We start from the raw sequence: 26,817 nt of genomic DNA, 5'->3' as shown, positions 1-26,817 counted from the left end.
TCCTCACAGAACTTGAGGTTAATGGGGAAGGTTGAAGCAAACAACAAAGGAAAAAACAATAAAGTTTTCATAGAATGAAAGATTTCATAGAATGAAAGATTTCATAGAATTGGTGCCCCTTGAAGGAAAAGTAAATGTTTAGCTTTTGGGGCACAGAGAAGAGTGGGACACTGAGGGAAATACATGTAATTCAGTATTTCAGGGTATTGGGTCATAGATATATACTCACTGACGCATAATAGTTTATAAGACATACTGTTAAATGCAAAAAGCAGTTTGAAAAACAATATACAATTCCACTTATGTGAAAACAACAAAACTCTATTTATGTACATATATATGTGTGTGTGTGTAAACAGCGAAAGTTATGACAGGACACATACCGAACTGGTTACATTGGTCACTGGGGAAGGGATGAGGGTACAGAGGTAGAGATATTAAGGAAGGTTCTGTGTATGGCTTGTGTATCTAAAGTGAGGCTAGATGACCTGGACATCTTAATATCTTTATTTGTGTGCCTGGTATTTTAGTCGCTTAGTCATGTCCAACTCTTTGCGACCCCATGGACTGTAGCCCCATCAGGCTTCTCTGTCCATCCAGGCAAGAATATTGGAGTGGGTTGCCATTTCCTTCTCCAGGGAATCTTCCCGACCCAGGGATTAAACCCTGGTCTCCTGCATTGCAGACAGATTCTCTACCAATTGAGCCACCAAGAAAGGCCATCTGTGTGCCAGCATGCATGCAAATAAAAGAGATCTGGAATGCTTGGTAGATCCTAGAGTATTAACAGTTACAAACTCTGAGAGATAAGATTATAACTGCTTATTTTTTCCTTTTTTATTATATCTTTTTATTTTTCCTACAAAAAGTAAAGTGTTTACAGTTAGGAGATATTTTTTGTTGAAAATATTCAACACTGGAACTATATGGTAAATTGCATACTCTTATGCATTGATGAGAGGAGGGAAACCCATTCCAGTATTCTTGCTGGAGAATCTCATGGATAGAGGAGCCTGGTGGGCTACAGTCCATGGGGTCCCAAAGAGTCAGACACAACTGAAGTTACTTAGCACACATGCATTGATGATGAGAGTATAACTTGAGACATCTGCTTCTGAAAGAGGTTTATATCATGTGTCAAGAGTCTATGAAAATGACCATATCCTTGAACCTAGTAATTCCACTTCTAAAAATGTCTCCTATGAAATAACCCAAGAAACATGTAAAAATATACTTATTAGAACATTATTTATAATTAGAAATGACTTTCATATCTTACATTCTATTTGATGAAATTTATAAAGGTCATAAATTATATTCAAGAGGATTTAAAACTTACATTGGAAAACCTCCTTCCCAATCATCCCCAAGCCCACAGAGATAAACGGTATTTTCTGTTGCCATAAGTCAGTTTCACTTCTGTGCATGTTTGCTAAGTCACTTCAGTAGTGTCTGATTCTGTGCGACCCTGTGGACTTTAGCCTGCCAGTCTCCTCTGTCCATCAGATTCTCCAGGCAAGAATACTGGAGTGGGTTGCCATGCTCTCCTCCAGGAGATCTTCCCAACCCAGGGATGGAACCCAGGTCTCTTATGTTTCCTGCATTGGCAGGCAGGTTCTTTACCACTAGTGCCACCTGGGAAGCCCAAGTTTCACTTCTACTTGGACTTTCAGTTCAGTCACTCAGTCATTTCCAACTCTTTGCAACCCCATGGACTACAGCACGCCAGGCCTCCCTGTCCATTGCCAACTCCTGGAGTGTACTCAAACTCATGTCCATTGAGGCGGTGATGCCATCCAATCATCTCATCCTCTGTTGTCCCCTTCTCCTCCTGCCTTCAATCTTTCCCAGCATCAGGGTCTTTTCAAATGAGTCGCATCAGGTGGCCAAAGTATTGGAGTTTCAGTTTCAACATCAGTCCTTCCAATGAACACTCAGGGCTGGTCTCCTTTAGGATGGACTGGTTGGATCTCCTCACAGTCCAAGGGACTCTCAAGAGTCTTCTCCAACACCACAGTTCAAAAGCATCAATTCTTTGGTGCTCAGCTTTCTTTATAGTCCAACTCTCACATCCATACATGACTACTGGAAAAACCATAGCTTTGACTAGATGGACCTTTGTTGGCAAAGTAATTCTCTGCTTTATGATGTGCTGTCTAGGTTGGTCATAACTTTTCTTCCAAGGAGCAAGCATCCTTTAATGTCATGGCTATAGCCACCATCTGCAGTGATTTTGGAGCCCAAGAAAATAAAGTCTATCACTGTTTCCTTTTTTTCCCCATCTATTTGCCATGAAGTGATGGGACCAGATGCCATGATCTTAGTTTTCTGAATGTTGAGTTTTAAGCTAACTTTTTCACTCTCCTTTTTCACTTTCATCAAAAAACTCTTTAGTTCTTCTTCACTTTCTGCCATAAGGATGGTGTCATCTGCATATCTGAGGTGATTGATATTTCTCCCAGCAATCTTGATTCCAGCGTGTGCTTCATCCAGACCAGCGTTTCTCATGATGTACTCTGCATTTAAGTTAAATAAGCAGGGTGACAATATACAGCCTTGACGTTCTCCTTTTCCTATTTGGAACCAGTCTGTTGTTCCATGTCCAGTTCTAACTGTTGCTTCCTGACCTGCATACAGATTTCTCAAGAGGCAGGTCAGGTGGTCTGGTATTTCCATCTCTTTAAGAATTTTCCAGAGTTTGATGTGGTCCACACAATCAAAGACTTTGGCATAGTCAATAAAGCAGAAGTTGATAGTTTTCTGGATCTCTTTTGCTTTTTTGATGATCCAGCAAATGTTGGCAATTTGATCTCTGGTTCCTCTGCCTTTTCTAAATCCAGCTTGAACATCTAGAAGTTCATGCTTCATGTACTGTTAAAGCCTGGCTTGGAGAATTTTTAGCATTACTTTACTAGCGCGTGAGATGAGTGCAGTTGTGCGTATGTATTCTTTTGTTTGTTTCTTCTTTCACTCATTATGTCTGATATTAGTCCATATTGTTGCATGTATCAGTCCTTTGTTCTTTATTACTGTACAGTTTTTTTTATCATATGTATATATCATAATTTATCCATTCTTCTGTTGATAGAATTATTTCTAGTTTGGTGCTCTTAAGTAAAGCTGTTGTTAGTATTCTTGTTTATATTTTTGGTGGACATATGTACTTATTTTTCCTGGATAAATACTTAAGAGTAGGATTGCTGTGCCATATGGCAAATATATGTTTAGCATAATAAGAAACTCCCAAACTGTTTTTCAGCTCTACCAATATATATTCCTACAAGCAGTGTATTGGACTTCCAATCACTCCATATCCTTGCCAGGGCTAGATATTTATAATCTTAAATTTTAACCATTCTGGAGGATAAATAGTGATTTCACATTATGGATTTTCTTTATGTTTAAGTGGTTTTGGTTGTAATGTTCATACCTTTTGAACCAGTAATTCCACTCTGGGGACATTTTCCTGAGGACATAATTTGAAATCCAGAAAAACTTATATGTATATACATGTTCTTTGTTGTGTAATTTATAATAGCCAAATGTGAGAAATAACTGAGATGTTGGGTATTAGAGAAGTAGTTAAATAATTTATGATACACTTACAATGATAAAATATTCAGCCATTCAAAATTATCTTGTAGTATAATAAAAGCAAGACTTGAAATTATACATAGAGTATGGTATCAATTATAGAAAAAAATAAATGTTGGGTTGGCCAAAAATTTGTTCGAGTTTAGACTAGCTGTACTTCAACCCCCAGAAAATGAATTTTAAAAATCAGTGGGAGAAAAAAAAAATCAGTGGGAGTAAACACATCAAAATATCTTTGGGTGATGGTACCGTGTAGTTTTTTTTCCTCCTATCTTTATTTATTTTTTCTAACGATCATGTGAGCATTTTAGAATAGCACAAAATGTGAGTAGACTTTTTAAACAATTTTTTTAAGTATTTGAGCTTTTATGTTCTATAATATTCTCTCCCTACCTAATCTTTTCTGCAGCATAAAAAATTGCTCTCTTGGGTTTTTTTAAACATTTGATTTCTGCCACTGTTTTGAATCTGAAATTATAAAATTGCATGAAAAAGGCACACTCATGTTATTTCTCCTTCTGAACATCTGATATTCCTATATCCAGTCCAGGACAGAAGATAAAATAGAACGATTCAAGAAAGCGGTTGAGTACTATTCAGTCACAACCAAACTCTCTTCGCTGCCAGTGGGGCCCTCCTCCTTTCTAGGTAAGGCTTCTATCTGACCCCAGGCTGCTCTTTATGTAGAAGAAACTGAGTCTCTCAGAACTCCTGGGACAGAGTGAAATCACTTATTTTTATTGTACCCTCCTATAAGTTATTCCTATTTGATAGACATTTGCCTTTTGATTTCCATGTAATAAGAGAGGTGACATCAAACAGGGCCTTCATTTCTTGAATTTTAGATGGGGTCCAATGCCATTTCCTTAGCTTAGACTTCTTCTGGTGCTAATCTCTGTTGTGGCCTGGTATATGTAAAATTGCCCCGTCTGTGGGGTCAGGCCTGAATTTGAGTTTTACCTCTGTTATGTACTCACTATGTGATCTTTGCAAGTCACATTTACATGAAATGTAGCTCATGATACTTCCTTAATAGAGTTGTTATCAGAGGAAATAATTTATGTAAGGTTCTTAGTGTAGCTTATAGTAGCTGTTCAGTAAGTTGTAACTCATATATTCATAATAATTTCTCAGGTGATATGAGGTTACCAGAATGTAGCAGGGTAGAATTATTAGGATTGACTAAAGGAGATAGCCCTTTCTCTCTGCTTCAGGTTTTCAAAATAATCGCCTTGGAAATCCTCCCATTCCACGAAATCAAATGGGCACTATCTCTGCTGGGAAGCCAATGGTAAGTATCTTTTAAGAAGCTTGAGACCATTTGATAGCATTAGACTAGGATTGTTTCCCAATTTTTATAATCTGAGTTAAGGAGTTCAGGTGATTCAGTATTATCAGAATGTCAAGGTTGTATATACCTATGTCATATTCTCAACTTGAGGCTGGCAGACTCTAAAGAAAACATTCAAATCAGCAACCACTAGGTCATCGTGAATGTAGATTAGCTAATATTGAAAGAATGACTCTAGGAGACATATATTGGTCCATTGTCCTGCCTTTGAGGGGTTCTGTCCATACATCACTGTTTGAATTATTTCTTGTTATTCTCAGTATGTTCTTTGTATCCCAACAATTCTAGCTACTGGCCTCATCCACTGTGTCACAACCTTTGGGGGAACCATCTTGGAGCCTGGTAAAATGTTAAATAAATAGCTTTTGTGTCTGTTTCGTCCTTTAGTTTTCTCACCACGTGCCCCAGAGAATGAAATATCCACCACCATTCCCAGTGGGACCCAACTCCTCTCTTCTCTTCTCCCCCCATGCTTTGGGGGAATCCCATGGTTTTTCTGAGGATTCCATGCTGCAGGACAGCCCCTTTGCCAATTGGGCTATCTCTTATGATTCCTCTGCATCCCAGTTTCCCAATTACCTTACTTCCAAAGCCTCAACTCCTTTGGGACCAGACTCTTCCCACTCCTCTTCCTCTGATGGTGATGAGCCAGAAGGAGCCAGCTCTGAGTAAGTAGCTATACAGGCACCCCAGGGAATAGATTTCTGAAGTATCTGTATTCTTTTTCTGTTAACGTAGGTAGGGAATGTGGGAAAGTGTATGTTCCTGGCTTTTTTCTGTGACTCTTTGCACTTAAGTGAAGTAGCAAAACTCTGTGTTTTGTCACTTCATGATCACTTGGACCCTGTACAGGTAGTAATTTTCAGATACCCAGGCCACTGAGGTAGAAGACAGCATAGCAGCTGGCTAGGGAAGCCCTGGTAGGGGTGTGCTATGTATCATGTCTGTCATCTCTCAGTTTGTGAAGAGGAGTAGATTGAACATAAAAAAAAAATTGAAAGGTTTTATAGAGTTGAAATATTAGAACAGTTGAATATGCAGTTATATTGCTTGGTAACTAAAAAAGGGGTTCTGAGGATCAAAACAGTGGGATTTTGTATAATCTCATTTTTCCTAGATTATTCCTCCAAGCAGATTATTCCTGGAAGACAGAGCTAGTTTGAGGTTTTAATTGTAGTTATTTCCTTAGAACATAAGCAGACTTTAAACATGACTTTTATAAGGTATAAAGGACTCAGAATGGAGCCTATGACTTTTGATTGCTTTGGTTTATATCTGAAGAAAGAAGCTAGGAAGATAGTGATGGCCACTGAGAGGAATGGTATCAGATCCAGTACTAACCCAGTGTCCTGGCTTCTAGAGGGTTTGTAAGATTCCTTGTAATCAGAATAGACATCTTGAGTTGAAATATCTTTATTAACCTCCTTTCTGTCTTCCACACTTATCTTTTTAAACCTTTTAGTCGCATCACAGAAACACTTCAGCAGCAGCCTGGTTGGGAGGATCCAAATGGTGACAGAGGGTCTTGGGTAGAGCCCATTAATGCTGGAGTTTCAAATGCCAGCCTGGGTGATGGTGAGCCCCACATCCCATCTCTGCTATCTATGTCTACAAGGAACCATATGGACATCACCATTCCACCCTTACCTCCAGTAGCTCCAGAAGTCTTGAGGGTTGCTGAACACAGACATCGAAGGGGTCTTATGTATCCATATATCTACCATGTCCTCACTAAGGTAAGAGAACACATTGACACTTACCTATCTCCCTGCTCTCAACACTGTATTTCAACTTCCTAGGGCTGTAGGTTACCAGAGAAAAGTCTGATCTTTGTATCTGAAAGGAGATCAAAGGAGACCAAGTGTGCTAGGGCCCTTCATGTGTTAAGGGTCTCTAGTGAGGTGAGACCAGCAAAAGATGGGACTGTGCAGGAAATGAGGCCTAGAGGAGAAGGGTAATTGTGAGATTTTGGAGAAGACAATGAACCACATGTGTAAATTCTGGTCTATGGATGAACACACTCTAAGAAAAGGCATTATACCCTTGGTCTTTACCTCTCCCTGTCCCTCTATTCCCCTCCTCTAGCCTTACCATACAAATCCATTCCCCAGCAGAATGTCTAAGATGAATTTTCCCCATTTAGTCAGCTGTAGTTAATCATAGCAGAGACTTTAAAAATGGAATAGCTTTTTCTGTTTTGCATATTGGGTTATTGTTACCATCTTTTAAAATTCCATATATATGTGTTAGTATACTGTATTGGTCTTTATCTTTCTGGCTTACTTCACTCTGTATAATGGGCTCCAATTTCATCCATCTCATTAGAACTGATTCAAATGAATTCTTTTTAATGGCTGAGTAATATTCCATTGTGTATATGTACCATAGCTTCCTTATCCATTTGTCTGCTGATGGGCATCTAAGCTGTCTAATACTCAGCTGGGCTCTTACAACTTCTTTTTAGTCTGAAATCTTGTCTAAATAAAAGTAGAAAATTTAATAGCTAGGCTACAGTTCATTACTTGTTCTTCTCAGCTCAATTCCAAACCTTGAGGTAACTCATTTTCTCCTTTGTCCTGAACCATTTTCTTTTTAGGGTGAGATTAAGATTCCTGTATGTATTGAAGATGAGTGTAACATGGAGCTTCCTCCAGCTGCCATCCTGTTCCGGTCAGCTCGTCAATATGTATACGGGGTTCTTTTCAGTCTGGCAGAGACACAGCGGAAAATGGAACGCCTGGCCATACGGCGGCGGCTACCTGTAGAAGGTAAATGTGGTTCTAGCTTTGACAGTTCTCTGAAAGCTTTGACTCAGAACAAAAATGTCTGTGCAAGCACGTCATACTTTTGGCTGTGGAACAGTCTTTGAGAAAGTGCATAATTCACCAGAATACATATTTGTATGGGAAATACATTAACTTAAGCCCAAATTCTTTAATCGTTAAGCATTCAGAGTAACTTTTACTTATCCATGCTGAACTTCAGGAATGTAGAGATGTATCTGATACAGTCTCTCCTCCTCAGTGTGGTTTTTGTTTTGAGATTTGATCTTGTAGGTAATTAGAGCCATTGAGATGTTTTAAGCTCCAGAGTAATATGGTCAAATTAGTACATTCAAAAGAACCAACTAGATTTTTGCTTATGGGAAGATGGAGTAGATGTATTTTTACCTATTCCTCCTGCTAATTAAAACTAAAAGCTCAGGATATTCTATATTAAAAAGCACAAGATGCTCTAGAAGGTGAAGAGGTGACAGATTGGCTAAGAGCCTTGGGCTCCAAGGAATGAAGCAGTAGTGAGTTCTCTGGGTTTTCCCTGTGTTTTACATATCCCTTGCTGGGTACAGGACAAGCTCACAGCCCAGAAATTCCAACAGCTACAGGCCAAGAAAACCAAGTATTTTGGTTTTCTCTAGCCAAAGTACCCAAAGGAACAACCTAGCAATACAGAAGGTGTTTAGATAATAACCGTTCTACTCCAGCCAGACACTATAGAAAAACTATAACCTACTCTTGCCCCAACCAACAAAGGCCAAATGAAGAACCTGGAATTCTACCTTTGCCATACTATAAGAAGGTATGCCACCTACACCTGCTGTGGAGGTGACAGACATAGCCAGGTGGGAAGCTAGGACTTCTACTCCCACTTGGCAGTAAAGAGACAGCATCCTCCTTCACCCACCAGATTGTCAACAGAAAAGACCTGCTAAAACACAAAATTTAAATAAGATCCAGAGTCTCTTAAAATGATACCCAAAATATCAAGGTTTGAATTGAAAATCCCTCATTATACCGAGAACCAGAAAGATTTCAAACTGAATAAAGAAAATCAATAGATTTGTGTTATCAATAGAAAATGAAATCATTGTAACACAACTGATTAAATTACCTGCTAAGGATTTCAGAGCAGCCATGAGAGAGAAATGCTTTAACAAACAATTTTGAACATTGTTTTTCTTCTTTCTATTTTTTTTATTTTTAGCCACGCTGCTTGGCTTGTGGGATCTTATTTCTCCAATCAGGGACTGAATCCAGACCCTTGGCAGTGAAAGCATCAAGTACTAACCACTGGACTGCTAGGGAATTCCCTGAACATTCTTAATGCAAATTAAAAACAGAAAGTCTTAGCAAAGAGATCTAATATACAAAGAAGAATAAATAGAAATTAAGAATTAAGAGATACAATAACTGAAATAAAATACACAAAGGATGGGTTAAACTGCAGATTGGAGACAGCAGAGAAAATAATTTTGAACCTAGAGAAAGAAAAACAGAAATTATCTAGTCTCAGTAACAGAAAATACTGAAAAATGAACAGTGATAAGTGGAATTACAGTAAAAGATCTAATATTTGTGTAAATCAGAGTCTCAGAAGAAGAGAATTACTTAAAGAAATAATTGTTTAAATATTCTCAAATTTGGCCAAAACAAGCCCACAGAGTCAAGAAGCTGAAAGTGAAAGTTGCTTAGTCGTGTCCGACTCTGCAACCGCATGGACTATACAGTCTGTGAAATTCTCTAGGCCAGAATACTAGAGTGGGTATCCTTTCCCATCTCCAGGGGATCTTCCCAACCCATGGATCAAACCCAGGTCTCCTGCATTGCAGGCAGAGTCTTTACCTGCTGAGCTACAAGGGAAGACCAAGAACACTGGAGTAGGTAACCTATCCCTTCTCCAGTGGATCTTCCTGACCCTGGAGTCGAACTGGGGTCTCCTACATTGCAAATGGATTCTTTACCAACTGAGCTATCAAGGAAGCCCCAAAGTGAAAGTGAAAGTTGCTCAGTCATGCCTGACTCTTTGCAACCCCATGGACTATACAGTCCATGGAATTCTCCAGGCCAGAATACTGGGGTGGGTAGCCTTTCCCTTCTCCAGGGGATCTTCCCAACCCAGGGATCAAACCCAGGTCTCCCACATTGCAGGTGCATTCTTTATCAGCTGAACCACCAGGGAAGCTGAGTGAGTTATAAATAGTATAAACCCAAAGAAATCATGCCGAGATAGATTACAGTCAACCCCTTCCAAATCTAAAGACAGGAAGAATACTTTTTTATTGATGTATACTTGAATTATTATGTGTGTAGGTTTTAGGTGTACAGCAAAATTGGTTCCGTTACATATATTATATATATATATATATATATATATATATATATATATTCTTTCCCATTATAGATATTGAACATATTTCAACATAGTTCCCTGTGCTATATATATATAGTAGGTCCTTGTTGGTTATCTACTTTATATATAGTAGTGTGTATCTATGAGTGGGTAGCAGGCAATAAAGCCAGGAGTCTACAAATGGAGTATAATAGGCTGCAAATGTCAGATATTTTTTCTCTCTCTCTTAAGTGGCAGAAGGAAATTTTCCCTTCTCTATACAAAATTAAAAGGAGGGTTCTCTTAAACTTTTGTGTTGCCATGATGGCACCTGGTTCCACCTAATCTTAACTTTTCTCCAACCTTGAGCTAACCAATGCTTTTTTCTTATGGAAATGGTTTCCTTAAGGTATGTTACTGATCTATGTATTTACTGTAGACTCTGTCTTTCTTAAGACTCAGTACCTCAGAACTGATAATGGTTCAGCAAACCAGTATGTTTTACTCATATATTGTTCTCCTAATCTATGTTAATGAAATTATATATTTACCTGGAAACCTGCCTTTCTTCAAGATTCATGTCAATCGTTTTATGGCCCAGGATGACTCACCTTGTGCCAGTGTTATCTCAAAATGCATGTTGTGGGTGAGGGGCCTGGTGCCACTCTGAGTTTTGATACATTTCCTTTCTCTATTTAACTGCTTGCTGACAAGTATATAACATACTGCTAAAGGCTAACAGGGGGGCACTCTTTCTGCCTGCTTCTGATGTCTATGTCAGAAGCTTTCTCTATCTCTTTTATACTTTAGTAAAACTTAGCACACAAAAGCTCTGAGCGATCAAGCCTTGTCACTGGCCCTGGATTGAATTCCTCTCCTCTGGAGGCCAAGAATCCCAGTGTTTTTCATGGCTCAGCAACAACCTTTCATCTGTTGATCCCAAACTCCTAATTTATCTCCCCCTTCCCCCTTTGATAACTGTAAGTTTGTTTTCAAAGCCTGTGTGTATGTTTCTGTTTTGTAAATAAGTTCCTTTATATCATTTTTATATATTCCACATGTAAGTGATATCATATGATATTTGTCTTTCTCTGTCTGACTTATTTCACCGAGCATAATATTCTCTAAGTCCATCCATGTTGCTGCAAATGGTAGATTTTCAATCTTTTTTATGGCTGAGAAATATAACTATGTGTGCTGTTGTTGTTGTTGTTGTTTAGTCACCAAGTCGTGTATGACTCTTTGTGAACCTGTGGGCTGCAGCACGCCCAGATTCCCTGTCCCTCACCATCTTCCATAGTTTAGCCAAGTTCATGTTCATTGAATCGGTGATGCCATCTAACCATCTCATCCTCTGTCACCCTCTTCTGTCTTCAATCTTTACCAACATCAGGGTCTTTTCCAGTGAGTTGGCTGTTCGTGTCAAGTGGCCAAAGTGTTGGAACTTCAGCTTCAACATCAGTCCTTCCAAAGAGTATTCAAGGTTGATTTTCTTCAAGATTGACTAGTTTGATCTCCTTGCTTTCCAAGGGACTCTCAAGAGTCTTCTCCAGTACCACAGTTCAAAAGCATCAATTCTTCAGTTCTCTGCCTTCTTTATTGTCCAGCTTTCACATCTGTGCCTGACTACTGGAAAGACCTTAGTCTTGACTCTACCGACCTTTGTCAGCAAAGTGATGTCTGATTTTTAACACACTGTCTAGGCTCACCATGGCTTCCCTGCCAAGAAGCAATCATCTTTTAATTTCATGGCTGCAGTCACCATCTGCAGTGATTAGAGAGCCCAAGAAGAGGAAATCTGTCACTGCTCCCACCTTCTCCCCTTCTTACTTGCTGTGAATAATGGGACTGGATGCCATTATCTTAGTTTTTTAATACTTTAGCATAGTCAGTGAAACAGAGGTAGATGTTTTTCTGGAATTCCCTTACTTTCTCTTTGATTCAGTGAATGTTGGCAATTTGATCTTTTGCTCCTCTGCCTTTTCTAAACCCAGCTTGAACATCTGGAAGTTCTCAGTTCACATAATGCTGAAGCCTAGCTTGGAGTATTTTGAGCATAACCTTACTAGCGTTGGAGATGAGTGTAATTGTCCAGTGGTTTGAACATTCTTTAGTACTGCCCTTCTTGGGACTTGGAAAGAGGATTGACCTTTTCTAGTCCTGTGGCCACTGCTTCATTTTCCAAATTTGCTGACATATTGAGTACAGCACTTTAATAGCATCATCATTTAGGATTTTAAATAGCTCTGCTGAAATTCCATCACATCCCCTAACTTTATTGGCAGGAGTGCTTCCTAAGGCCCACTTGACTTCACACTCCAAAATGTCTGGCTCTGAGTGAGAGACTATACCATTGTGGTTATTAAGATCTGGGTCATTAAGATCCTTTTTGTACAGTTCTTCTGTGTATTCTTTCCATCACTTCTTGATCTCTTCAGCTTCTATTAGGTCTTTACCATTTCGGTCCTTTATTGTGCCCATCTTTGGATGAAATGTTCCTTTGATATTTCCAATTTTCTTGAAGAGATCTCCAGTCTTCCCTTTCTGTTGTTTTCCTCTGTCTCTTTGCATTGTTCACTGAAGAAGACCTTCTTATCTCTCCTTGCTATTCTCTGGAACTCTGTGTTTAGTTGGATGTATGTTTCCCTTTCTCCCTAACTTTTTGCTTTTCTTCTTTCCTCAGCTATTTGTAAAGCCTCCTCAGACAACCACTGTGCCTTCTTGCCTTTCCTTTTCTTTGGCATGGTTTTGTTCACTGCCTCCTGTATGTTGTTACTTTGTCCATATTCTTCAGGCACTCTGTTTACTAGATCTAATCCTTTGAATGTGTTCGTCACCTTCACTGTATATTCATGGGGATTTAAGTTGTATCTGACTAGCCTCATGGTTTTCCCCACTTTCTTTAGTGTAAGCCTGAATTTTGCTATGAGAAACTGGTGATCTGAGCCACAGTCAGCTCCAGGTCTTGTTTTTTCCGACTGTATACAGCTTCTCCATCTTCGGCTACAAAGAATGTAATCAGTCTGATTTCAGTATTGACCATTTGGTGATGTCCATGTGTAAAGCTGTCTCTTACGTTGTTGAAAAAGGGTGTTTGCTATGACCAGTGCATTCTCTTGGCAGAATTTTTGTTAGCCTTTGCCCTGCTTCATTTTGTATTTGAAGGCCAAACTTGCCTGTTACTCCAGGTATCTCTTGACTTCCTGCTTTTGCATTCCAATCCCCTATGATGAATGTGCTGTGTGCTATGCATAGTTGCTCAGTCATGTCCAACTCTTTGTGACCTATATAGCCCAGTAGGCTCCTATGTCCATGGGGATTCTCCAGGCAAGAAAACTGGAGTGGGTTGCCATACCCTCCTCCAGGGGATCTTCTGAACCCAGAATCAGACTCAGGTCTCCTACATTACAGGTGGATTCTTTACCATCTGAGCCATCAGGAAAGACTATGATGAATCAGTTCAGTTCAGTTGCTCAGCCATGTCTGACTCTTTGTGACCCCATGAACTGCAGCGGGCCAGGCCTCCTTGTCCATCACCAACTCCCAGAGTCCACCCATGTCCATTGTGTCGGTGATGCCATCCAACCATCTCATCCTCTGTCATCCCCTTCTCTTCCTGCCCTCAATCTTTCCCAGCATCAGGGGCTTTTCAAATGAGTCTGCTCTCCACATCAGGTGGCCAAAGTACTGGAGTTTCAGCTTCAGCATCAGTTCTTCCAGTGAACACCCAGGACTGGTCTCTTTTAGGACGGACTGGTTGGATCTCCTTGCAGTCCAAGGGACTCTCAAGAGTCTTCTCCAACACCACAGTTCAAAAGCATCCATTCTTCAGTGCTCAGCTTTCTTTATAGTCCAACTCTCACATCCATACATGACTACTGGAAAAACCATAGCCTTGATTAGATGGACCTTTGTTGACAATGTCTCTGCTTTTTAATATGCTGTCTAGATTGGTCATAACTGTCCTTCCAAGGAGCAAGCGTCTTTTAATTTCATGGCTGCAATCACCATCTGCAGTGATTTTGGAGCCCAAAAAAAAAAAAAAATAAAGTCAGCCACTGTTTCCACTCTTTCTCCAACTATTTGCCATGAAGTGATGGGACTGGATGCCATGGTCTTAGTTTTCTGAATGTTGAGCTTCAAGCCAACTTTTTCACTCTCTTCTTTCACTTTCATCAAGAGGCTCTTTAGTGCTTCTTCACTTTCTGCCATAAGGATGGTGTCATCTGCATATCTGAGGTGATTGATATTTCTCCTGGCAATCTTGATTCCAGCTTGTGCTTCCTCCAGCCCAGCGTTTCTCATAATGTACTCCGCATATAAGTTAAATAAGCAGGGTGACAGTATACAGCCTTGACGTACTCCTTTTCCTATTTGGAACCAGTCTGTTTTTCTATGTCCAATTCTAACTGTTGCCTCCTGACCTGCATACAGGTTTCTTAAGAGGCAGGTCAGGTGGTCTGGTATTTCCATCTTTTTCAGAATTTTCCACAGTTTATTGTGATGCACACAGTCAAAGGCTTTGGCATAGTAAATAAAGCAGAAATAGATGTTTTTCTGGAACTCTCTTGCTTTCTCAATGATCCAGCAAATGTTGGCAATTTGATCTCTGGTTCCTCTGCCTTTTCTAAAACCAGCTTGAACATCTGGAAGTTTACAGTTCACATATTGCTGGAGCCTGGCTTGGAGAATTTTTGAGCATTACTGTACTAGTGTGTGAGATGAGTGCAATTGTGCAGTAGTTTGAGCATTCTTTGGCATTACCTTTCTTTGGGATTGGAATGAAAACTGACCTTTTCAAGTTCTGTGGCCACTGCTGAGTTTTCCAAATTTGCTGACATATTGAGTGTAGCACTTTCACAGCATCATCTTTTAGAATTTTAAATAGCTCAACTGGAATTCCATCGCTTCCACTAGCTTTTGTTCATAGTGATGCTTCCTAAGGCCCACCTGACTTCACATTCCAGTATGTCCAGCTCTAGATGAGTGGGAGTGATCACACCTTCATGATTATCTGGGTTGTGAACATCTTTTTTGTACAGTTCTTCTAGGACATCTTTTTTTGGTTGCTTCTGTGTCTTGGCTATTGAAAATAGTGCTCCTATGAACATTGGGATGCATGTCTCTTTTCAAATTTGAGTTTTCATCTTTTCTGGATATATGCCCAGGAGTGGAGTAGCTGGATCATATGTATGGTAACTCTATTTTGAGTTTTTTAAGGAACCCCAGTATGGTTCTTCATGGTGGTTGCAACAATTTACATTCCAACGAACAGTGTAACACGATTCTCTTTTCTCCACACCCACTCCAGCATCTATTATGTATACACTTAAAAGCTTTTTCTTTGGAGTATAAGTGCTTTAGAATGTTGTGTTAATTTCTGCTGTACAACGAAGTGAATCAACTATATGTATGCATATATACCCTCCCTCTTAGGACTTCCTCCCACCCCATGCCCATCCCACTCATCTAGGTCATCACAGAGCACTGAGCTGAGCTCCCTGTGCTATATAGCAGGTTCCCGCTAGCTATCTCTTTTATACATGGTAGTGTATATATGTCAATCCTAATCTCCCAATTCATCCCACCCTCCCCTTCTCCGCTCCCCTCACTGAGTCTGCAGATCCATTCTCTATGTCTCTGTCTCTATTCCTGCCTTGGAAATAGGTTCATCTGTATCATTTTTCTAGATTCCACATATGTGCGTTAGAGTTTTTAATGATGGCTATTCTGACTGGTATGAGGTGATACATCATTGTAGTTTTGATTTGCATTTCTCTAATAATTAGCAATGCTGAGAATTTTTTTTCATGTGCCTTTTGGCCATCTTTATGCCTTCTTTGGAGAAATGTCTATTTAGATCTTCTGCCCACTTTTTGATTGGGTTGTTTGGTTTTTCAGTATTGAATGTATGATCTGTTTGTGTAGTTTGGAAATTAAACCCTTGTCCATCCTAAGACAGAAAAAATTGTTGAAAGCAGCCAGAGAGAAATGATGCTTTACATATAGAGGGAAATAATACAAATAAAGGCTGATCTTTCATCAGAAGTCATGGAGTCCCTTCTGCCTTTATAAAAATAAAGGCTCCACTGTTAAAGGATATACACAAAAAACTCACACAGTCCAAGACTCAGGACAGAAACAATAATTTGTAAGGAGGCTGGATCAGACCAAGTGCTGATTTAGAGATCCTCCCATAGAGACAAGAGGCAATTGAAACATCATCGTGCAGACATCAAGCCAGTCATAGCCATTTTGGGGAGTTCATCCTATCACGGGTATATTGGTGCTGTAAGTGCCATCTTGGGACCTTCCCTTTAGTTTATTAGTGCCTGGACCCAGCCCCACCCACCAGCCAATTAGCACCAGTCCTAGGATATTTCAGGTCAGACAGATAGCTGGGCAGATACACAGACCTACCCACCAGTACACTGGCTGCTATACTGAGCTGCCAGCCACACCAGGACCCAGCCCTGTCCAGCTGCAGGCCAACATCAACTCCAACACACTGGGACCTATCTCCACCCACAAATGGGCCAGCACTGGCCTCAGGACCTGGCTTCACCTACTAGTGGATAGACAGCAGGCCTTGGACCCTCTGGCCTCCAGCCCCACCCATTAGCCTTTCAAGACCAGCTCCAGGCCTAGAGACAAAGAAGGACATTACATAATGATCAAAGGATCCATCCAAGAATATACAAAAATTATAAACATATATACAGCCAACATAGCAGCAACTAAATACATAAAGCAAATATTAAGAGACCTAAAGGGAGAAGTTGACTGTAGCATATTAATGTTAGGGAACTTGAACACCCTACTTACATCAGTTGACAGATCTTCCAGACAGAATATAAATGATACACTGGCCTTAAATGACACATTAGTCCAATGGACTTAGTAGATATATAGAAGTTATATCCAAAAGTAGCAGAATACACATTCTTTTCAAGTGTGCATGGAGCATTCTCCAGGATAGATCACATGCTGGGCCACAAGATAAGTCACAGTAATTTTAAGAAGACTGAAATCATATCAAGCATCTTTTCCAACCACAACAATATGAAGCTAGTTATTAACTACAAGGGGGAAAAAAAGCCTGCAAAAAAAGTCTCAAACATGGAGGCCAAGCATTATGCTACAATAATAAATTGTAACATAATAAATAATAATAATAATAATAGCATATATAAATGATCAATGGATCACTAAAGAATTCAAGAAGAAATCAAATACCTACCTAGAGACAAATGCAAATAGAAACATGGTGATTGAGTATATACGGTGGAATGTAGCAAAAGCAGTTCTAAGAGGCATAGTGATGCAGGGCAGCCTCAGGAAAAAGAAAAATCTGAAACAACCTAACCTTACACCTAAAGAAAGTAGGAAATAGGAGCAAAAACCCCAAAGGTAGTAGAAGAAATGATAAAAATCAGAACAGAAATAAATGCCATGGAGACTAAAAATAAGAAAGATCAATGAACTTAAGACCTTGTTCTTTGAAGTGATAAAATTGGTAAATTTTTGGCTAGATTCATCAAGAAAAATAGAGGGCCCAAATCAATAAAATCAGAAATGAAAAAGGAGCAGCTATAACCAACACCACAGAAATGCAAAAGATCATAAGAGATTACTATGGACAATTATGCACCAATAAAATGGACAACCTATACCAGGGGGAAGGTGGGAGGAGAGATTGGGAGTTTGGGATTGATATGTACATACTGCTATATTTAAAATAGATAACAAGAATCAGGGAACTCTGGTCAGTACTCTGTAAAATAACCTAAATGGGAAAAGAATTTGAAAAAGAATAGATACATATATATGTATAGCTGAATCACTGCAGTATGCCTGAAACTAACACAACATTGTTAACCAACTATATTCCAATATACAACAAAAATTTTAAAAATTAAAAAATAAATAAAATGGACAACTTAGAAGATAAGTATAAGTTCCTAGAGATGTACAATCTCCCAAGACTAACTCTGGAAGAAATAGAAAATATGAACAGGCCAATTTAATGAAATTGAATCAGTAATCAAAAACTCCCAACAATCACATAAAGATTAAAATAAACCAGTACAACACTGTAAAGCTATTATCCTCCAATTAAAAAAATTAAAATACCTGGGAATAAATCTAAGCAAGGTGTTAAGGGACCTATATTCAGGAAATTATGACTTTGATGAAAGAGATTGAAGATGGCACAAACAGAAAGATATAAGTGCTTGTGAAATGGAAGAGTTAATAGAGTTAATATTGTCAAAAACCGTACTATCTGAGGTAATCTACAGTTTCAACACAATCCCTATCAAAATACCAACAGTGTTTTCCACAGAACTAAAACAACTCTAAAATTTATATGGAAATACAAAAGACCCAAATAGCCATAAAGTCTTAAAAACAAAAAAAACATGGAGAACAGTATGGTGTTTTTCCTTAAAAAACTAAAACTAGAACTACCATATGATCCAGTAATCCCACTCCTGTGCATATATCTGGAAAAAGTGAAAACTAATTTGAAAAGATAGATGCAACCCAGTGGTTATAGCAACACTATTTATAGTATCCAAGACATGAAAGCAGCCTAAATTTCCATCAATAGAGTAATGTATGAAGAAGATAATGGAATACACTCACACTCTCTCTCTCGCACACACACACATATTAGGATATTACTCAAGCCATTAAAAAAGAATGAAATAATGCCATTTGCAGCAATACAGATGGAACTAGAGATTATCATACTAAGTGAAGTAAGTCAGACAGAGAAAGACAAATATCGTATGATACTGCTTATATGTGGAAAATCTGAAAAGTTGTTCAAAAGAACTTACTTACAAAACAAAAACAGACTTACAGACTTCAAAAACAAACTTATGGTTACCAAAGCGGAAAGGTTGGGGAGAAGGGATAAATTAGGAGGTTGGATTAACATAAATAACGCTTGTGGTAAAGAACCTGCCTGCCAATGCAGGAGATAGAAGAGACATGGGTTCGATCCCTGGGTCAAGAAGATCCCCTGGAGGAGGAAATGGCAACCCACTCTGTATTCTTGCTTGGAAAATTCCATGAACAGAGGAGCCTGGTGGGTTACAGTCCTTGGGATCACAAAGAGTTGGACACAACTGAAGCGACTTAGCATGCACAGCTTGCATGCATAAAGCAGATAATCAATAAGGATCTACCGTGTAGCCCAGGGAACTCAACTTAATACTCTGTAATAACCTATATGAGAAAACAATCTGAAAAAGAACATATATATATGTTATACATATTATATAGTTATAATTATATATCTTGTATTATGTATTCAAGTTCAGATTCTGTACCGCCTGGCTACCAGGGAAGCCTATATATAATGTGTATATATATGTATAAAATGGAATCACTTTGCTGTACACCTGACACTAACACAATGTTGTAAATTTTAAAGAAAAGAACAAAACAGGAGGCATCACAGTCCCTAATTTCAAACTGTATTACACACAAAGCTTCAATAATCAAAACAGAATGATACTGGCACATAATCAGATATATGGATCAGTGGAACTGAATGGAGAGCCCATAAATGAGCCCAAAATTATATCAGTAATTTATCTATGAGAAATGAGGCAAGAATATGCAATGGGGAAAAAGACAGCCTCTTCAATAAATGGTGTTGGGAAAACTGGATAGCTACATGCAATGGATTAAACAGTTAAACATAACACCTGAAACCATTAAAACTTCTAAAAGAAACCTAAGCCCTATTCTCTTTGACGTCAGTCTTAGGGTTTGTTTGGTTTTTTTTTTTTGGATATATCTCCTCATGTTAGGTAAACAAAAACAAAAATAAACAATGGTACTTCATCAAACTGAAAACTCTGTGCATAGCGTATGAAACTATCAACAAAACAGGAAGGTTATTCACTGAATTGGGAAAGATTTGTGAATGATCTATCCAACAATGGGTTAATATCCAAAATATACAAAGAATTCTTAAACTCCACATCAAAAAACCAACACAATTAAATAATTGGCATAGGATCTGAATAGATATTTTTCTAAAAAAGACATACTGATGGCCAACAGACAGGTGAAAAAATGCTCAACTTCTCCAGTCATCAGGGAAATGCAAATCAAAACCACAGTTTTCACACCTTTCAGAATGGTTATTATCAAAAAGACAACAAATATTGGCAAAGGATGTGGAGGAAAAGGAACTCTTTTTTAAACTTTTATTTTATATTCGGGTATAGTTGATTTACAGTGTTGTGTTAGTTTCAGGCGTACAGCAAAGTGAATCAGTTATACATATATATATGTATCTCCACTCTTTTTCAGATTCTTTTCCTATAGAGATTATTACAGAATACTGAATAGAGTTCCCTGTGCTTTTCAGTAGGTCCTTGTTGCTTTATATCTTTATAGTAGTGTGTATGTTTTAATCCCAGTCTCCTAGTTTATCCCTTCCTCCCAGCCCTTTCCTTTTCACTTTGGTAACGGTAAGTTTGTTTTTGAAGTCTGTGAGTCTGTTTCTGCTTTGCAAATAAGTTCATTTGTGTCTTTTTTTTTTTTTTTTGGCCTCACTGCTCTGCTTGCAGGATCTTAGTTTTTCTGACCGAGGATTGGACCTGGGCCCTGGCAGTGAAAGTGCCCAGTCCTAACCACTGCACCATCAGGGAATCCCTTGTGTCACCTTTTTAGATCCCACAGTGTGTTTAATTGGTGTCATTAGACCAATTTACTTTACTTTACTTTACCAAGTTATGTACATTTAATATAATTATTGGCATGTTAGAGCTTAAGTCTGTCATTTTATTTTTACTTGTTTGTTCCGTTTTTTATATCTCTGTTTTCCTATCCTTCCCATCCTATAGATATGTGAACTTACTTTAGAATTCCATTTTTATTTATCTATATGTTTTTGAATGTATCTCTTTATATAACTACTTTAGTGTATTTACTGGGTATTACATTGTATATACATAACTTACCACAGTCTATACGGGTGTTGACGTTTTACTAGTTCGAGTGAAGTGAACCTGACCTCTATTGCATCTCTTTACCTTTCTCCATTTATAATCGTCTTAATTATTTTCTCTACAGACATTGTTACAGTTTTTGCTTACTGTGAGATATAATTTAGAAAACTCAGAAGAAAGAAAATATATTGTATTTATCCATATATTTGTTATTTTCATTGTTTTTTCTTCCTTCCTGATAATTCCAAAATTCCTTCTTTTATCATTTCCTTTTTGTGTAGAGAAATACCTGCAGTCATTCTTTTAGGATTGAAGGATATTTTTGTTTTATATAGAATGAGTTTAGAGGCATTCCTTCCTCTTCAATTTTTTTGGAATCATTTGAGAAGGATAGGTGGTAGCTCGCCTTTAAATTTTTGGTGAATTCACTATCAAATTGTCTGGTGCTGGACTTTGTTGGGAATTTTTTTTTTGATACTGATTCAACAGAAATTAATTGTATATAGATTTAACAGAGTTTATATCTAATTCTATCAGGATTCTGTATATATGAAGATAAGATTATTCTAATATTTATATGGGAAAAGAAAGGACCTAGCATAGCTAAAACATTTTTGAGAAGGAATAATAATTTGGGAGCAATCACTCTATCTGATTATAAGACTTAAGATGTCGCTACAGTGATTAAGACTGTGATTAGCAGTGGTATAGACCAACGGAACAGAATAGAGAACCCAAAAATTGCCTCACACAAGTACAGCCAACTGATTTTTGACAGAGCTGCAGAAGCACTTCATTGGAGGAAGGATTGTCTTTTTAACAAATAGTACTGGATCAATTGGAAATCCACAGGTGAACAAGTGCCACATATCTAGACTATTATCTGAAATACTCTGAAAGAAAGTATCTGCTAGAACTCTCGAAACTGAACAATATAAAAATAATCCAATTAGAAAATCAGCAAAAGACATTCACAGACATTTCACTAAACAAGATATATGTATGGGATATAAAGACATGAAAATATGCTCACCGTCATTAGCCGTTAGAGATATGCAAATCAAAACCACAGTGAAGTATTACTACATAGCTATCTATCAGAATGGCTAAAATGAATAATGGTGTTAATAGAGCACGCTAGACTGAGTGTGGGAAAACTGGATCACTCATGATTTGCTGATAGGAATGTAACATGATACCACCACTCTGGAATACAATTTGGCAGTTCCTTAAAACTAAAAGTAGACTAAAAATAAGTGTGTAGCACTACATTTTTGAAGCATTTATGCTAGAGAATGAAGACTTATTTTCATGCAGGAACTTATACACAAATATTCATAACACCTTTATTCATAATAGCTCCAAACTGGACGTAACCTAGATGTCCTTCAAAAGGTAAGCCATGTACATCTATACCATGGCATATTACTCATCAAAATAGGAATGAGCTATTGATATATTCATCAACATGGATAGATCTCAAGAGCATTATGCTGAGTGAAAATGCCAGTCTCAAAAGGTTGCATACTGATTCAATTTATATAACATTCTCAAACTGACAAAATTATAGAGATAGAGAGCAGATTTGTGGTTGGCAGAGATCATGGATGGTGCCAGAGAGCATTGCATATGACCATAAAAGGGGTAGTACAAGAGAGATCTTTGTGGTGATAGAATATTTTTATATCTTGATTGCAGTGATAATTGCATGAATCTACACGTGACATAGAACTATACACACAATTGTACCAATGTCTATTTCCTATCTTTGCTATTGTATTAAAATCTTTTTATTTTATTTATTTATTTTTTTGGCCACACAGTGAGGCATGCAGGATCTTAGTTCCCCAACCAGGGATTGAACCTGTGTCTGCTATAGTGGAAGTATGGAATATTAACCGCTGGACAGCCAGGGATGTCCCTATAATCAGTTGAAGTGTTTGTGTTCAAGTAATCATTAGTTTACTTAATAATGGCTCCAAAGTGCAAGAGTAGTGATACTAGCAGTTCAAATATGACAAAGAGAAACAAGAAAGTGCTTTCTTTAAGTGAAAAGGTAAAAGTTCTCAATAATTAATAATTATTAAGTTCTCAATAATTAATAAGGGAAGGAAAAAATGATATGCTGACGTTGCTAGCATCTGTACTAAGAACAAAAAGATGTATGGTAAGAACAAGTCTTCTACCTGTGAAATTGTGAAGAAGGAAAAAGAAATTTATGCTAGTTTTGCTGTCACATCTTGAACTGCAAAAATTATGGACACAGAACATGATAAGGGCTTAGTTACGATGGAAAAGGCATTAAATTTGTACAATAAGATATTTTGAGAGAGACCACTTTGAGATAACTTTTATTACAGTATGTTATAATTGTTCTATTTCATTATTGTTGTTAATCTCTTGCATACCTTTATCATAGGTTTATAGGTATAGGAAAAACCATAGTATATACAGGATTCAGTACTATGCATGGTTTTGGGTGTCCGTTGGGGGTCTTGGAATGTATTGCCTATGAATAATGGATGGACTACTATATGACTGTAGAACTATGTAACAGTTAAGCTTTGATTGTTTTTCATTTATAAAATGGGTACTATATTTTGTGATAATATAATCATAATGTTTCTCTCTCAGGTTTGTCTAGAGGAGTAAGATTTACATTTATATATAAAATACTTAATACATACCAAGCATCTGATAAATGCTTACTACTCTCACCGTTTCTGCTGCTAACAATAAAAATTATAGTGACAGAAAATACAAAGATGTTGAAGTGTGATGGATTCTGTCAGTTGTGACCAGCAGCAAACTGCTCAGAGTCTCTATAACCTGTTTTTCCTCAATTTCTGTCTTTTAGTTCCTTCAGTGATTCTTAAAGAGTGGTCTGCCTATAAAGGGAAGTCACCTCAAACCCCAGAGCTGGTGTCTGCACTGACATTTCGGGAATGGACTTGCCCCAACCTCAAGAAGCTCTGGCTAGGCAAAGCAGTTGAGGACAAAAACAGAAGGATGCGTGCCTTCCTGGCCTGTATGAAGTCAGACACACCCAGTATGCTCAATCCAGCTAACGTCCCCACCCATCTGCTGCTCATGTGCTGTGTACTCCGGTAAGCCATGTGACCTGGAAGTGGTCAGTTCATTTCTCTTTTACTTTTTTGACATTTCCCTTAAGCAAGTGGTTTTTATGGTATTTTGAAGTGGGAAGGTTTTATGTTGACTTTAGACTTATATTGCCATGACACATATATGGGCTTCCCTAGTAGCTCAGACGGTAAAAGAATCTGCCTGCAGTGCAGGAAACCTGGGTTCAATCCCTTGGTTGGCAAGATCCATATCCATGTACAATCTCTAGTGATGTTTATTTGTGTAGATTTTTTTTTCTTTTTAAACACAAGAGTTATTATGTTGTACATCTCATTCTATTTATTACTTTTTTCACTCAGTGTTCTTTTTTAGATCTATCCATATTCATATATGGTTCATTCCTGATGACTGCTGAATTATATTCCAACATGTACCGATATCACAGTACTTTATTTGTTCTTTGATTGATAGTTTCCAGTTCTTAGGTATTCCAAACAGTGCTGCAGGGAATATCTTCACAGATTTCTCTGTCTCTTTGTGTTCCTGTGTCAGTTTATCTGAAGTGTGCATTTTGGAGAAGAAGTCCTGGATCCTATAAAATGTGCATATGAATTTTTCACCAAATATTACCAGATTTCTCTAGAAATTTGTTCTAAATTATGAATGGTGCATAAGAGTTTCTATTTCTTCATATTATTGCCAGTTCTTATATAACTTATTAATTTTTGCCAATCCATTGGGTTTCAAGTAGTATCTTTTATTTTACTTAGCATTTATTTGATCTTCTATCTTATATATAGGGTTTCTCTGATAGCTCAGTTGGTAAAGAGACTGCCTGCAATACAGGAGACCCTGGTTCAATTCCTGGGTCGGGAAGATCCGCTGAAGAAGGGATAGGCTACCCACTCCAGTATTCTTGGGCTTCCCTTGTGGCTCAGCTGGTAAAGAGTCTGCCTGCAATGGGGTACACCTGGGTTCAATCCCTGGGTTGGGAAGATCCCCTGGAGAAGGGAAAGGCTTCCCACCCCAGTGTTCTGGCCTGGAGAATTCCATGGACTGCATAGGCAATGGGGTCGCAAAGAGTTGGACACGACTGAGCAACTTTCAATTTCACTTTCCTACTTTATATATAATATATTAGCTGTTTGTTTTCTCATTCTCTGAAGTGCCTATTTATCTTGCAAATTTTCTTTTAGGTTATTTTATCTTTTCCTTGCTGATTACATAAGTTTTCTTGTGAGATATATATATATGTATAGACATACAAATATAGCAGATACCTTTTCTATATCTGTGTGTTTATGTGTCAAATTTCTTTTCCAGTCAGCCACAGTTTTTTAAAACTTTATGTACAATATTCTTTTTGAACAAAATTATTTCACTTTCACTGGCTTTTCATTGTTATGATTTCATACATACAGAAAATTGGGACTTCCTTGGCCATCCAGTGGTTAAGACTCTGCTTCAACTGCAGGAGCCATGGGTTCCTGGTCAGGGAATTAAGATTCTGCATGCCATACCATATGGCATGGCCTATATATATGTGTACACATATACACATATATATATATTAGGCTCCTGTGTCCATGGAATTCTTCATGCAAGAATACTGGAGTGGGTAGCCATTCCCTTCTCCAGGGGATCTTCCCAACCCAGGGATCAAACCCAGGTCTCCTGCATTACAGACTGACTCTACCATCTGAGCCATCAGGGAAGCCCCCCCCACACACACACACATACACATACATATATGTGTGCTTTGCTCAGTGACTCAGTCATGTCTGATTCTTTGTGACCCCATGGACTGTAGCCCACTTGGTTCCTCTGTTCATGGGATTTTTTCCAGACAAGAATACTGGAGTATGTTGCCATTTCCTACTCCAGGGGATCTTCCCGACCCAGAAATTAAACCCGCTTCTCTTGCATTGGCAGGCGGATTCTTTACCACTGCACCACCTGGGAAGCCCATATACATACATACATATAAAGAAAAATTGGAAGAATAGTATGGCAAACACTCATATGACCACCACTTAGATTCTATAATTATTAATAATAACAGCTTTATCCAATATAACTATCCCTCTATCTCTATCCATCCATTTATCTATCCTTTTTGATTCATTTCCAAGTAAATGGCAGATATCAGTACACTTTACCCCTAACCAATGAGTATTTAATTTCATTTTGTCAAACCCATCAATCTATGCATTTATGGTGTGTGCTCTGGGGATCTTATTTAATAAATTCTTCCCTACCCATGGGTCATAGATGTTTCTACTTTTTCTGTAACTATGATGTAACTGTTTACATTATATTTTTATAATATTGCCTTCCATATCAGGTCTTCAGTGTTTATTTATTCTGTATATGCATTAAGAAAGAGTCTAGTTTTATTTTCTCTACATAATAATCCAGTTTTCCCAACTCCATTTATTAAATGATCTCTTCTCTCCCCATTGATTTGTGTTACCACCATTCCTAGGTACCAAGTTCCTATATATACTTGACTTCATCCCTGAATTTTATTTTGTTCCATTGCCTATTTGCTCCCTCACCAATATCACGTTCATTCATTTATGAAGGGCTTGTAATTTGCCTTAATAGCAGGTAGGTTAAATCTCTACTCTTTGCTTTTCTTGTTTCAGACTTGTACTGACTACTCCTGAACCACATGAATCTTTAATCTTCCATATATTATTTAGAATT

The 26,817-nt window shown here is 38.1% G+C and overlaps 1 protein-coding gene across 3 annotated transcripts in view; it reads left to right on the top strand.

Moving 5' to 3' along the window:
• Nucleotides 1-26,817, top strand: part of FAM120C (family with sequence similarity 120C) — a 131,017-nt gene that overhangs the window by 70,865 nt on the left and 33,335 nt on the right. For all 3 annotated transcript variants that reach the window (XM_043457764.1, XM_043457765.1, XM_043457766.1), the window contains exons 5-10: nucleotides 4,140-4,242; nucleotides 4,809-4,885; nucleotides 5,333-5,613; nucleotides 6,408-6,681; nucleotides 7,542-7,713; nucleotides 23,882-24,131. In XM_043457764.1, coding sequence (XP_043313699.1) covers nucleotides 4,140-4,242; nucleotides 4,809-4,885; nucleotides 5,333-5,613; nucleotides 6,408-6,681; nucleotides 7,542-7,713; nucleotides 23,882-24,131 — 1,157 coding nt within the window. The remainder of the gene's footprint in view (nucleotides 1-4,139; nucleotides 4,243-4,808; nucleotides 4,886-5,332; nucleotides 5,614-6,407; nucleotides 6,682-7,541; nucleotides 7,714-23,881; nucleotides 24,132-26,817) is intronic.

This window comes from Cervus canadensis, chromosome X (assembly GCF_019320065.1).
Source record: "Cervus canadensis isolate Bull #8, Minnesota chromosome X, ASM1932006v1, whole genome shotgun sequence".
Classification (NCBI taxonomy): domain Eukaryota; kingdom Metazoa; phylum Chordata; class Mammalia; order Artiodactyla; family Cervidae; genus Cervus; species Cervus canadensis.
Note: the sequence above shows the minus strand (reverse complement) of the source record. Positions and strands in the feature narration are given on the sequence as shown.